Source organism: Embiotoca jacksoni, unplaced genomic scaffold (assembly GCF_022577435.1).
Source record: "Embiotoca jacksoni isolate LCO1_2020_lvr unplaced genomic scaffold, fEmbJac1.0.p SCAF_2, whole genome shotgun sequence".
Lineage (NCBI taxonomy): Eukaryota > Metazoa > Chordata > Actinopteri > Embiotocidae > Embiotoca > Embiotoca jacksoni.
In genome coordinates, this window is record NW_027185340.1 from 25536262 (window position 1) to 25549217 (window position 12956).

The 12956-nt window shown below is 43.6% G+C and overlaps 1 protein-coding gene across 3 annotated transcripts in view; it reads left to right on the top strand.

Annotated features, from left to right (window-relative positions):
- The first annotated feature begins 1317 nt into the window (after positions 1 to 1317).
- LOC138201594 (contactin-associated protein-like 5) overlaps positions 1318 to 12956 on the top strand; it is a 106947-nt gene continuing 95308 nt past the window's right edge. For all 3 annotated transcript variants that reach the window (XM_069155215.1, XM_069155216.1, XM_069155217.1), the window contains exon 1: positions 1318 to 1540. In XM_069155215.1, the coding sequence (XP_069011316.1) occupies positions 1474 to 1540 (67 nt within the window). In that variant the 5' untranslated portion in view covers positions 1318 to 1473. The remainder of the gene's footprint in view (positions 1541 to 12956) is intronic.

Genomic DNA, 12956 nt, shown 5'->3' on the forward strand with positions numbered 1-12956 from the left:
TAGAGAGACGTTGGGGACCCCTCTTGGGCGGAGGGGTTACACAGCATTTTCAGTTTGCGGCTTACAGTCATGTTGGAGAAGCCTGTTGCCTTGGCACCACAGTTCAGGTGGTTCACAGTGAATGTTTTCCTTCAGACACCTCAGAAGGTCCCAGTAGAACTCGCTGTTGACAGTCTGACTCTGGGGGACAAATTCACGGTGCATAACCACGCCCATTTCAAAGAAAACCAGCGGGAAGCAGGACTTTATTTTTTTTTCAGAGAACGTTCTTAGATATGTAATAACATTCTTTCAAAACATTCTAAAACATGTTAAGAATGTTACCACATTTGTACAACCTTGTTACCAAAGAAGCTGTGTAAAATGTAAATAAAACAGATTGCGATGATTTGCAAATCGCCATCAATATTTAATGGACCAAAGACAACATACCAAATGTTGAAATTGAGAAATGTTATTGTTTTATGAAAAATATATACTTATTTTGAACTTGATGGCAGCAACACGTCTCTAAAAAAAACACCTGGTGGAACATCTGACAACTAATGAGGTTACTATGGCAACAATCAGTAACATGATTGGGTATAAAAAGATGATTTCAGAGAGGCAGAGTCTCTCAGCAGTGAAGATGAGGAGAGGTTCACCACTGTGAAAGACTGTGTGGGAAAATAATGCAACAGTCTAAGAACAATGTTCCTCAACGTAAAACTACAAAGAATTAGTGGATTTCATCGTCTACGGTTCATAATATCATTAAAGGAATCATATTAACAGCATGTTTTAAATAATATAATTATTCCTTGATAAATCAGTCTGCTCTGAGGGGGAAGGAGCTGTCCACCACTGTGGTGCTGAAATCAGTCTCAAAGAGAACAGGTCATTTTAAATGCAGCATTAACAACAGTACACATGTAAACCTGGTGTTCACAAAGAAGCATGCACGTGAGGTTTTCTATTTAACGTCATTCTAAGTGGATGATTATTATTGTTTTCACGTTGTCACATAGCACCAGGGCATCAAACGCACGTGCCAATATATAATGAAATGAATAATTGTAACTCCAGGTAGAGCAGGTGAGGACCTCCGGGTCTCTGACAGAAATCTCTGTTTTCACTGTAGATTCACGGCATCACACACTCTTCTCTGCCAATAAAGATTGGGAAAACTGGGGGGGGGGGGGGGGGGGGGGGGAGGTGCGACAGAGACGCTACTTAAATGGAGGAGGAGGGTGGTGTGTGTGTGTGGGGGGGGGGGGGGGGGGGGGGGTAGAGGAGAGAGAGAGGGCAGGCTGTAGCGCGCGGACGGAGGAGTGTCGACGTGGGTGCGTTTCCCTCCTTCTCCCCAGCACTCTGCTCCCATCCTTCCACGGTGGAGGAGCGAAGAGCAGCGGCTCCTCTGGGGTGTTTTTCTCCCGGTATCGATCATCACGCGGCGGTCACGGATTTCCCGTCCGGTCCGGACTCCGCTGGATAATGGATCTACCGCTGCATCTCATCTGGCTGCTGCGCGCCCTCAGCGCGGTGTCCGCCGGAACTCACTGTGAGTACCTGACCGTGGTCCCCTACAGCTCACCTTCTCCACCTGCACATACCACTGTCTGCTGGTTCTGGTAACGACGTGGAGGGGGGGGGGGGGGGGGGGGGGGGGGGGTTCTGTACTCTCCTTCTGTCTGGGGTCTGCGGGATGAAATCTACACATGATGAAGGTCAACCAAACAGGTTGTTTCTGTTCGGCTCTCACTCCGCAGATGTCCGCGGTTTATTTCCGATTGTTTGTCTCAAAAAGGTTTAATAAGAACAGTTTGGTGTGAGCTGCAGTGGAGAGGCTGGAGTCTGCTGGTCAGACTCAGTCCAGGAAGTTTCCGCCGCCGATAGAGGGCGCCTTTCTGCCGGTGAGGGGAATGAACGCTGGAGGGAACACCTGAAGACAGGTGTCTCACCTCATAACTGTTTTAATATCACAATGGAGGGATTCATCTCATGGTCATGTTGTTCCTGGCAAGGATTCATAAAACTCATACTGCTATTATTATTATTATTATTATTTGTATTATTATTATTATTAGATATTTTTTTCAAATATAAGCTAAGTTTGTTTTTCCTTCCTGTGTCAAACATTCAGTCCACATGGACCCAGGAGACACCAGTGATAAAACAGAGGCTAAGGGTTCGTACAGAATATGGAGACCTCCAGAGACAAACATTCATTTAACCATTATACTAATGTGTGTATATATATATATATATACACGCATATATATATATATGTAAATATTGTAAATGAGCCGTTTCCCTTGACTTCCATACGGCACTGTTTCTGTATTTGTTCTAACTAGAGATCTCTCTGTGACAAAATGTCCACACAACGTCCATGTTTAAAGGTCGACGGTGTGAACTCTGAGTCGAAGGAACAACCCAGTCGCTCAGTGAAATACACACACACTGTCGTTGGTTTAAAGTCTGAGGTAGTCATAAAATCTTTATGATAATCTTTATTTATCTATAATCAATTTGTGATGACTTCTGAAAAGCAAAGTAACAAAGAGACCTGAAGCAGATGGAAGAATGTGGTCTGAACGAGACGACTTCTGATCTGCTGCTCATTTCATCAACTGGAAGTTTGTGTCCTCACATTCATGGAAACACTCTGGTCCGGTCGATTGTTGGTTCTGCCGTGTGTTGGTTCTGTCGTATGTTGGTTCTGCCTCGGGTGTGTGTTGCTTCTGCTGTGTGTTGGTTCTGCCCTGGGTGTGTGTTGGTTCTGCTGTGTGTTGGTTCTGCCTCGGGTGTGTGTTGGTTCTGTCGTATGTTGGTTCTTCCCCGGTCGTGTGTTGGTTCTTCCCTGGATGTGTGTTGGTTCTGCCGTGTGTTGGTTCTGCTATGTATTGGTTCAGCCCTGGTCGTGTGTTGGTTCCTCCTCGGGTTCTGTCACATGTTGGTTCTTCCCCGGTCGTGTGTTGGTTCTGCTGTGTATAGGTTCAGCCCTGGTTGTGTGTTAGTTCCTCCTCGGGTGTGTGTTGGTTCTACGCCGGTCGTATGTTGGTTCTGTCACGATATGTGGTGTGACAACAGCAAAACTTCAGGTAAGGATATTTATTTCCCAAACACAGGTTATCAGACAGGCTGGACCGTATGGTCCTCTACATTACATTACATTACATTTCATTTAGCTGACGCTTTTATCCAAAGCGACTTACAATAACTGGAACAGCACGTCAGGCAGGATCGACTGGGTGGTACCCGAGGTCCAACACAGGATAACAGGCATCATCGACTGGGTGGTACCCGAGGTCCTACACAGGATAACAGGCAGGATCGATTGGGTGGTACCCGAGGTCTGACACAGGATAACAGGCAGGATCGACTGGGTGGTACCCGAGGTCCGACACAACTGGATCACAGGATCACAAGATCACAGGCACGCTGGTAGGAACTGCGGCAGGCGGAAAACAGACAGGAGGGTCAGAACCAGATTTTCAAATATGCAAACAACTTACGGAACTGCAGCGTAGTACCAGGTGAGGGTATTGGATGGACTGACGCAGGTGGAGTGCAGGACTGGGGTTCATATACGTCAGGTGATGAACGACTGCCCCAGTCGTGTGTTGGTTCTGTCACAGTTTGCTTCTGCCCCAGTAGTGTGTTGGTTCTACCGTGTGTTGGTTCTGTCCCGGTCGTGTGTTGGTTCTGCCCCGGTCGTGTGTTGGTTCTTCCCCAGTCATGTGTTGGTTCTGCCCCAGTCGTGTGTTGGTTCTGTCGTGTTGGTTCTGTCATAGTTTGGTCCTTCCCCGGTCATGTGTTGGTTCTGCCCCGGTCGTGTGTTGGTTCTGTCCCGGTTGTGTGTTGGTTCTGCCGTGTGTTGGTTCTTCCCCGGTCGTGTGTTGGTTCTGCCGTGTGTTGGTTCTGCCCCGGTCGTGTGTTGGTTCTGTCGTGTGTTGGTTCTTCCCCGGTCGTGTGTTGGTTCTGCCGTGTGTTGGTTCTTCCCTGGTTGTGTGTTGGTTCTGTCGTGTGTTGTTTCTTCCCCGGTCATGTGTTGGTTCTGTCGTGTGTTGGTTCTTCCCCGGTCGTGTGTTGGTTCTGTCGTGTGTTGGTTTTGTGTTCTTTCAGTAATTCTTATGTGCTGTTATTTTGTGCGACGCTGTGTTTGCACACTCCACAGCTTGTTGTGTGTCTGCTGAACTGAAGGGAGCACTGACTGCAGCAGAAGTGGGAGGAGCTGCTGGTCCCAGAAGTTGCTGTAATTTGATCTGGTCAGTGTGCATGAGTCTGTCAGGAGTATAGAAACACAGCGTGATGCTGGAGTTCATGGATTCATCGGATGATCCAAGCTCAAAGTTTCAGTTTTTACAACATTCATCGTTCACTATAGATTCTGCATGTTATCTAGATAGATAGATAGATAGATAGATAGATAGATAGATAGATAGATAGATAGATAGATAGATAGATAGATAGATAGATAGATAGATAGATAGATAGATAGATAGATAGATAGATAGATAGATAGATAGAGAAACAGACAGACAGATAGACAGATAGACAGATAGATAGATAGATAGATAGATAGATAGATAGATAGATAGATACTTTATTAATCCCCAAGGATACATTTTTTCGCTACAGCAGCATTTATAGATGCAGGAAAGCAATAAAATAACAGTAAAAAATATTAAATATAAAAATGCACAGTATATACAATAAAATAAAATAAAATAGAATAATTAAATTAAATTAAAACTAACTAAACAATAGTGCAAAGTTTTTTTATTTTTTTATTTTTATTTAAACAAACAAGAAAAACAGACAACGGTGTTATTGTTGTGTGATTGATTTTGCCAGAGGTGAGTTATTGTACAGTCTTATTGCAGTGGGCAGGAATGATCTCCTTGTATCTGTCCTTGTGACAGTGGAGCTGGAGGAGTCTTTTGGAGAAAGTGATCCGCTGTCCCTGCAGCAGGTGGAGAGGGTGGTCTGGATTATCCAATATGGATAATAGTTTCCTCAGTGTCCTCCTCTCCACCACCTTTTCCAGGCTGTCCAGATTGCAGCCAATGATGGAGCTGGCCTTCTTAACCAGTTTGTTAAGTCTGTTGGTGTCTCCGGCCCCAATGCTGCTCCCCCAGCAGACCACAGCGATGTTCCCCTCATTGCTGTTAGTTCTGCTCCAAACAGAAGTTTTTGTAAATACTTTGCATGACATGATGTAGAATAAATAAAAAGTACCGGCTGCAGGTAGTTAGTATGTCGGAGCCGCATGGAGTTTTTTTTACAAACAAACCCATTTTGTGTTTCTCAACTACTGGCTTGAAGCCTGACACATTTTCAATGTATTTGGAGCCCCAGAGAACTTTTGAAATGCAGGTTTTATTTTAAGGTTTGTTTACCTTGTTTACTCTTGCTGACCTTCTTCTTCTTGTTCTTGTTCTTGTTCTTCTTCTTCTTCTTCACTGTCTTTGTCGAGGTTCGCTGTGTTTCTGTGCACTTTACTGCCACCCACAGATCAGTGGATTCATGTCTTTGGTCTATTTTATATCAGATATGAGTTTACAGGATTTACAAATCATCACATTCTGTTTTTCTTAGAATTCCATCACATCTCCTCCACCTGCATCTCCATCACCTTCATCTCCTCCACCATCATCTCCATAACCTTCATCTCCTCCACCTTCATCTTCTCCACCTGCATCTCCATCACCTTCATCTCCTCCACCTTCATCCCCTCCACCTTAATCTCCATCACCTTCATCTTTACCTTCATCTTCTCTACCTGCATCTCCATCACCTTCATCTCCTCCACCTTCATTTTCTCCATCTGCATCTCCATCACCTTCATCTCCTCCGCCTTCATCTTCTCCACCTGCATCTCCATCACCTTCATCTCCTCCGCCTTCATCTTCTCCACATTCGTCTCCTTCACCTTCATCTCCATCACCTTCATCTCCATCACCTCCATCTTCTCCACCTTCATCATCTCCACCTTCATCTCGTCTACCTTCATATCGTACACCTTCATCTCCTCCACCTTAATCTCCTCCACCTTCATCTCCATCCCCTTCATCTTCTTCACCTTCATCTCCTCCACCTTCATCTCCATCACCTTCATCTGCTCCACCTTCATGTCCTCCACCTTCATCTCCTCCACCATTTGCAGCTCACTGCTCAAACAGGTCCTCGTTGTCTCAGTGCAGCTGCTGAGTCCCTTCCTGGGTATTTATGGGGGTGGAGCTTCTCTAGGCTGACTCAGGTGGGGGATTGTGGTTTGAACCAACAGTGTCAGCAGTGGGTGCTCACAGCTCTGGTCAGCCTTGAGCAGAAACATGCACCATCAGTCACCACCTCCACTGTGCGGTCAGTGCTCACATAAAAGCTGAGTAGGTGGGCGGAACCAGAGATGAAGTTATCTATTCCGTCTGCTTCAGTATACTCTCCTAAAACCAGGACATGTAGTTTATTGTGGTCTGCCTCGGCTCTCTGGGGGTCACCATGACACCAGGCATGTGTTGGCGTATATGTCAGTGATGTGAGCCGATGAACTGAACTAAACTGACAGCTGCATTACTCATGTATGGTGCTGGTGTGCTTTTCAAACACAGCCAGTGATGAGAATCGACATGCTGTGCAGAGATGAAATGGTGAGATGCTCTTGGAGGACAAGCAGTGGCTCTCATATTTACCTCTTGGAAAGAAAAGGGAAGGAGCAAACATCTGTCATAGCTGCTCTCACTGGCCCTGTGTCAGGTGACAGATAATGGCAGCCTCATCTTTGAGAAGACCACGTCCAGCTGTATATTGTCTCTGACAAACATTTGGTGTGTAGCTTCACAAGCTTTTAGAATCTCTCTTTGGTGACAGATGATCTGCACATCACAGCACCGCATCTAAGTTGTAAATTACACATCCTGCAGGCGACTTTCGTCATTACAAACAGCACCCAAATGTTCTAATAGTTTGTTGCCGACGATGGAGCTTCAGGGCACAGACGAATAAGAAATATCAGGCTTTGATTCAGACATAATATTTATTAGTAATGTAAATTCAGAAATGCGGAGCATGTCAGAAAAAAGTAAACACCTTGTGGAGGAATTTCCTGTGAACACAGGTCTCTGTTCAAAATAAATAAAAAGATGTGTTTAACATGAACATAACATCAAAGTGCTTCTATCACTGTTTGTCATACTGAACATGAGTCTGTTCTTGTCCTGTTAGATAATCCTACACCTTCTCTGGAGTCTGACAATAATTTAAGAAATAATTTTTGACATGATGACTGACAACAGGGTCTCAGTGTGACTGCAGGACGTGAGGTCTCTTCAGATGTCTCTGGGCAGGACACAGTGGGGCTTTCATCACCGTGCTGCCATCTATGAACCTTCACAGGGTCTGTGGGTGGAATATTGTTGTACTGTCAGGCAGCTGGTGGAGCATTCAGCACCACCATCCATCTTTTATAACCGTGAGTCTGTCAGCTCAGTGGCTCAGCACCTATAGGTTGTTTTATTTACTTAAACCTCCTGCTTTAAATGAGCTCACACACTTCACAGCTAATTATTTCCTGCTCGCTGGTTGTCGGAGCAGAGGCGGCCACTCAAGGCCCTTTGCTGTAGTTCATATTGATGAAGACTTGATAAATGCATCAGGAGCTAAATGAGGCAAACCGAGTGATATGATAACACTTTACTGAACAAACAGCAGGTTCCTCCACACAGACAGATGGAACTGAGCAGAAAATTCATCCGAACATCCACAGGCTGATGAATACCTGAAGGACTCGGGATGGAGAGATCAACTGAAGGAAGACTGAAACAATATCAACTTGTGAAGTAGCTGTTAATGCCTGAGTGAGAAGATCATGATACGGCATGCAGAGCAAACTCAAACCCAGTACACCTCCGAGCTGCACACAGGTAATACCTCAGTTACACTAAATATTGAAGCCAGCAAGTGACCTGTCATCCACTGTTGTTGTGTGGTCCATGTCCACCCTGTCCCTCATTCCTCACACACCTGAGAAGAAATCATTATTGGTTTCAAAGATACGTATAACTGAATGTCGTCTGCATAGCAAGGATAATTTATGTTCAATGGCTTGTATAATTTTAAAAGTAGTCCGAAGCTTGTGCAAACCCTGAACTAACTTTTTGGTGAGTGGAGGAGTCATCATCTGATAATCCACCAGATATATGATGTAAACCAGCCTCGGGAGATTCCTTTGATTATAATGACATGTCTGAATTACAACTTGTTATTACTGTTACTAATTTCTGTTGTGCAACTTTTGTCGCGTTTGTTTCAACATTTGTTTAAAAAAAAAACTCACATTATATAGACAAAATGCTCACATTATATAGAAGAAAAACTCACGTTATACATGTTAATTATACAGAGAAAAAAATCTCAACTTATAGAGAAAAAACTCATTATAAAGAGGAGAAACTCACATGATACAGATGAAAAACTGATTTTATAGAGGAAAAGCTGATCTTATATAGAGGAAAAACTCATTATTTAGAGGAAATATTTGCATTATAAAAAGAAAAAACTCACATTATACAGATGAAAAACTCATCTTATATAGAGGAAACACTAACATAGAGAGGAAAAAGTAACTTTATAGAGATGAAAAACTCATTATATAGAGAAATCAATCACATTATATAGAGGAAAAGGTCATTATATAGATGAATTACTTAGAGAAAAAACTCACGTTATATATATTAATTATATAGAGGAAACTCATATTATATAGTGGAAAAACTCATGTTATACATGTTAATTATATAGAGAAAAAAATGCATGTTATAAAGAGGAAAAACTCACATGATACAGATGAAAAACTGATTTTATAGAGGAAAAACTGATCTTATATAGAGAAAAAACTCATTATACAGATGAAAAACTCATATAGAGGAAACACTAGCATTATACAGGCGAAAAAAAACATTATATAGAGGAAAAGGTCATTATATAGATGAATTACTTAGAGGAAAAGCTCACTTCATGTAGAGAAAAAAAACTCATGTTATAAAGAGGAAAAACTCCCAATACAGATGAAAAACTGATCTTATATAGAGGAAAAACTCACATTATTTAGAGAAAAAACTCACGTTATAAAGAGGAAAAACTCATGATATAGATGAAAAACTGACTTTATATAGAGGAAAAACTGATCTTATATAGAGGAAAAACTCATTATTTAGAGGAAATATTTGCATTATACAAAGAAAAAACTCATTATACAGATGAAAAACTCATCTTATATAGAGGAAACACTAGCATTATACTGGCGAAAAAACTAAAGTTATATCGAGGAAAAACTCACATTATACATGTTAATTATATAGAGAAAAAAACCTCATAAAGAAAAAACTCATGTTATAAAAAGAAAAACTCATTATACAGGTGAAAAAAACTCATTATAGAGAGAAAAAACTGACATTATATAGAGGAAACACTCACATTATAGAGAGGAAAAACTCACTTCATAGAGATGAAAAACTTACATTATACAGAGAAATCAATCACATTATATAGAGGAAAAGGTCATTATATACATGAATTACTTAGAGAAAAAACTCATGTTATATATATTAATTATATAGAGGAAAAGCTCACATTATGTTGAGGAAAAACTCACATTATACTTATTAATTACATAGAGAAAAAAACAACTCATATAGAGAAAAAACTCTATTTAGAGGAAATATTAAAAACTCACTTTATAGAGATGAAAAACTCATATATAGAGAAATCAATCACATTATATAGAGGAAAAGGTCATTATATAGATGAATTACTTAGAGAAAAAAACTCACGTTATATATATTAATTATATAGAGGAAAAGCTCATTATATAGTGGAAAAACTCACATTATACATGTTCATTATATAGAGAAAAAACTCATGTTATAAAGAGGGAAAACTCACAATACAGATGAAAAACTGTTCTTATATAGAGGAAAAACACATTATTTAGAGGAAATATTTTCGTTGTATAGAGAAAAAAAACTCATTATATAGAGGAAAAGGTCATTATATAGATTAATTACTTAGAGGAAAAGCTCAATTATATAGAGGAAACACTCACATTACCCAGATGAAAAATTTACATTACACAGAGGAAACACTCACATTAAACATAGGAAAAACTCACATCATATGGAGCAAAAACTCACATTATATAGCGAAATCAATCACATTATATAGAGGAAAAACTCACATCATATAGACGGTGTCCCTTTGCCGGGACGCCAGATTGACGCTATTTACGAGTGCTGGAAATCACTTTGAAACACGTGATAACCTGCTCTCTCCAAAGACTCATGAAGTCATATTTTAAAGGATAGTTTTCTATGAACACCAGTGTGAATTTAAATGTGCCCTCCTCTTTGAGATAAAATCAGGATCTCCCCTCATGCCTCTTGGTACCAACAGTTCTGAAGCTTTAGGTCCCTGCTGACTTCTTTCAGGCTCTACGTGTATTTTTGAAGGTTCTGTTTGGCCTTACGACGCACCGTAGTTTGACTCAGTTAGGAGGCCTGTCTTTGTCGCCTCCTCTCCACAGCTGACTTTGGGACTCTTTTTTGTGCTTGTTGGTGGGAGTCATTTATGTATTAGCTTACCTCCTCAGGTGACTCAGAGACCTTCCATTTAGGTGGATGAATGATGTGGGTTTTTTTTATTGATGAACACAAACTTTGCTGTCTTTGCAGTTGTCATAAAAACCTGCCTGTGAAGTGAACCCCCGTGGATCATACAGCTGACTCTTCCTTTGTGGCGTTTTGTTTCTGACCGGAAATTAAAGTCCTTCTCAGTTTAATGGTTTTATGTGGGGGAGTTTAAGAAGACAGACATGTTCCATGTGTGACTGACACTGAGCTGTATACAGTAGCTTCAGCACAGAGGGGGCTTTAGTTTAATTCCTGAGTAGTGGGTGGGTTGGTAGTCACTTTATGTTAAGGAGATCCAGTGGTGCTAACATGAGGAAACAAGACCTTAAATATAGAGAATATTTAGTGTATTCAAAATGTAGTCTGTTTATACTATTTATTTTCATGTTATGTCATATGTTGTTATGTTATGTTATATGTTGTTATGTTATATTGTATGTTATGTTATATGCTGTTATATTATGTTGTTGTGTTAAAGTGTGGTGTGGCACGTCTGAGCTACTGTGGGGGTTCCTTGAGACAGACGACACACGCTGAGCCACAAAGTTTGATTTATGGTTTCGCTTTTATTGGTTGATCCACACTGCGGCACACACTCTGTTACACCCGGTGTTGGCGCTCTCCTGCCCAGCCTCCGAGCATCCGTTTCCAGGCTGCTTCCTCCTTCTCGTCCTCACCAGGTCCTGCTTACTTATGTAAGGGAAGAAACAATCTCCCCGATTCAGATCAGCTGCGCCAATTATCCTCCACCCGGCACCGTTCCCTGAACCACTCCCTCACTCTCTCCCCCCCCCCCTCCCCTCCTGCAGCTGAGCTAACCACGCCCCGCCACCACATACCCCCACCGCCCGACTTAGGCTGGGGAGCCGTCCGGCCTAACCTAAAGTAGGAAGTCGGCCACGGCCATCTGCGCCCCCGGCCTATGGACCACCTTGAAGTTAAACAGCTGTAACGCCAGATACCACCGAGTGAACCGGGCGTTGGTATCCAGAGCATGGTCCGAACAGAGGGTGAATGAGCGTCCCAGCAGGTAGTACCGCAGGGAGTCGACCGCCCACCGGATGGCCAGGCACTCCTTCTCCACTGTACTGTACCTGGCCTCCCTCTCCGACAGTTTCCGGCTGATGTACACAACAGGGCGGTCAACCCCCCGCACCTCCTGGGACAAAACGGCCCCCAGCCCTCTGTTCGATGCATCAGTCAGTAAAGGGGAGAGAGAAGTTAGGTGTGTGAAGGAGCGGTTCCCCACAGAGAGCCTGTTTTACCCTCTCAACTGCCCACTGGCACTGCTCCGTCCACTGGACCGGATCTGAGGCACCTTTCCGGGTCAGGTCGGTCAAAGGGCTGGTCAACTCTGCGAAGCCGGGGATGAACCGTCTGTAATACCCCGCCAGCCCCAAAAAACGCCTCACCTCCTTTTTGGTCTTGGGCTGCGATAGCAGCAGTCTTGTCCACCTGAGGGCACACCTGCCCACCGCCCAAGTGGTACCCCAGATACCGTACCTCCCTCCGCCCAAATGCACATTTCCCTGGGTTGGCGGTGAGCCCAGCCTGCCTCAGGGACTCCAGCACTGCACCCACCCGCTGCACATCTCCAGCATAGCAGCCAATTCCCTCTGAACAATTTTCCTCTTGTGTTCAGGTAACCTGTAGGGCCACAACTGCACCATCACGCCCGGAGACGTCTCAATGTTGTGCACTATGAGGTTCGTGCGTCCTGGGCGGAGGGAAAACACGTCAGCAAACTGCTTCTGCAACTGGGCAACATCTGTTCTCTGGGTCCCGGAGAGGTGGGCGTCGAAAGGGAACGAGGCAGGAATGGTGGACTTTGGAACCTCTGGCCCCAGCTCCTCTCTCTCAGACACAGCGGACACCAGAGAAACAGGCTCCGCCTCTCTCCATATTTTTAGGAGGTTGAGGTGGTAAATCTGTGTAGCTCCGCCCCTGTCAGATCGCACCACCTCATAGTCAACGTCCCCTACTCGCCGTGTGACCACAAAGGGCCCTTGCCACTTGGCGAGGAGCTTTGAGCTGGAAGACGGAAGCAATACAAGTACCTTTTCTCCCGGTGCGAATTGCCTCAGCTTGGCCCCTCTGTTGTAGAGCCGTTGTTGACGTTCCTGGGCCTGGAGCAAATTCTCACGTGACATCTGACCCAGTTTGTGGAGTTTTGCTCGCAGGTCCATGACGTACTGAATTAATTTTTTTCCGGGGCTTGGACCTTCCTCCCAGTTTTCCTTAAGTAGGTCGAGCACCCCTCGTGGTTTCCTGCCGAATAGCAGCTCAAAG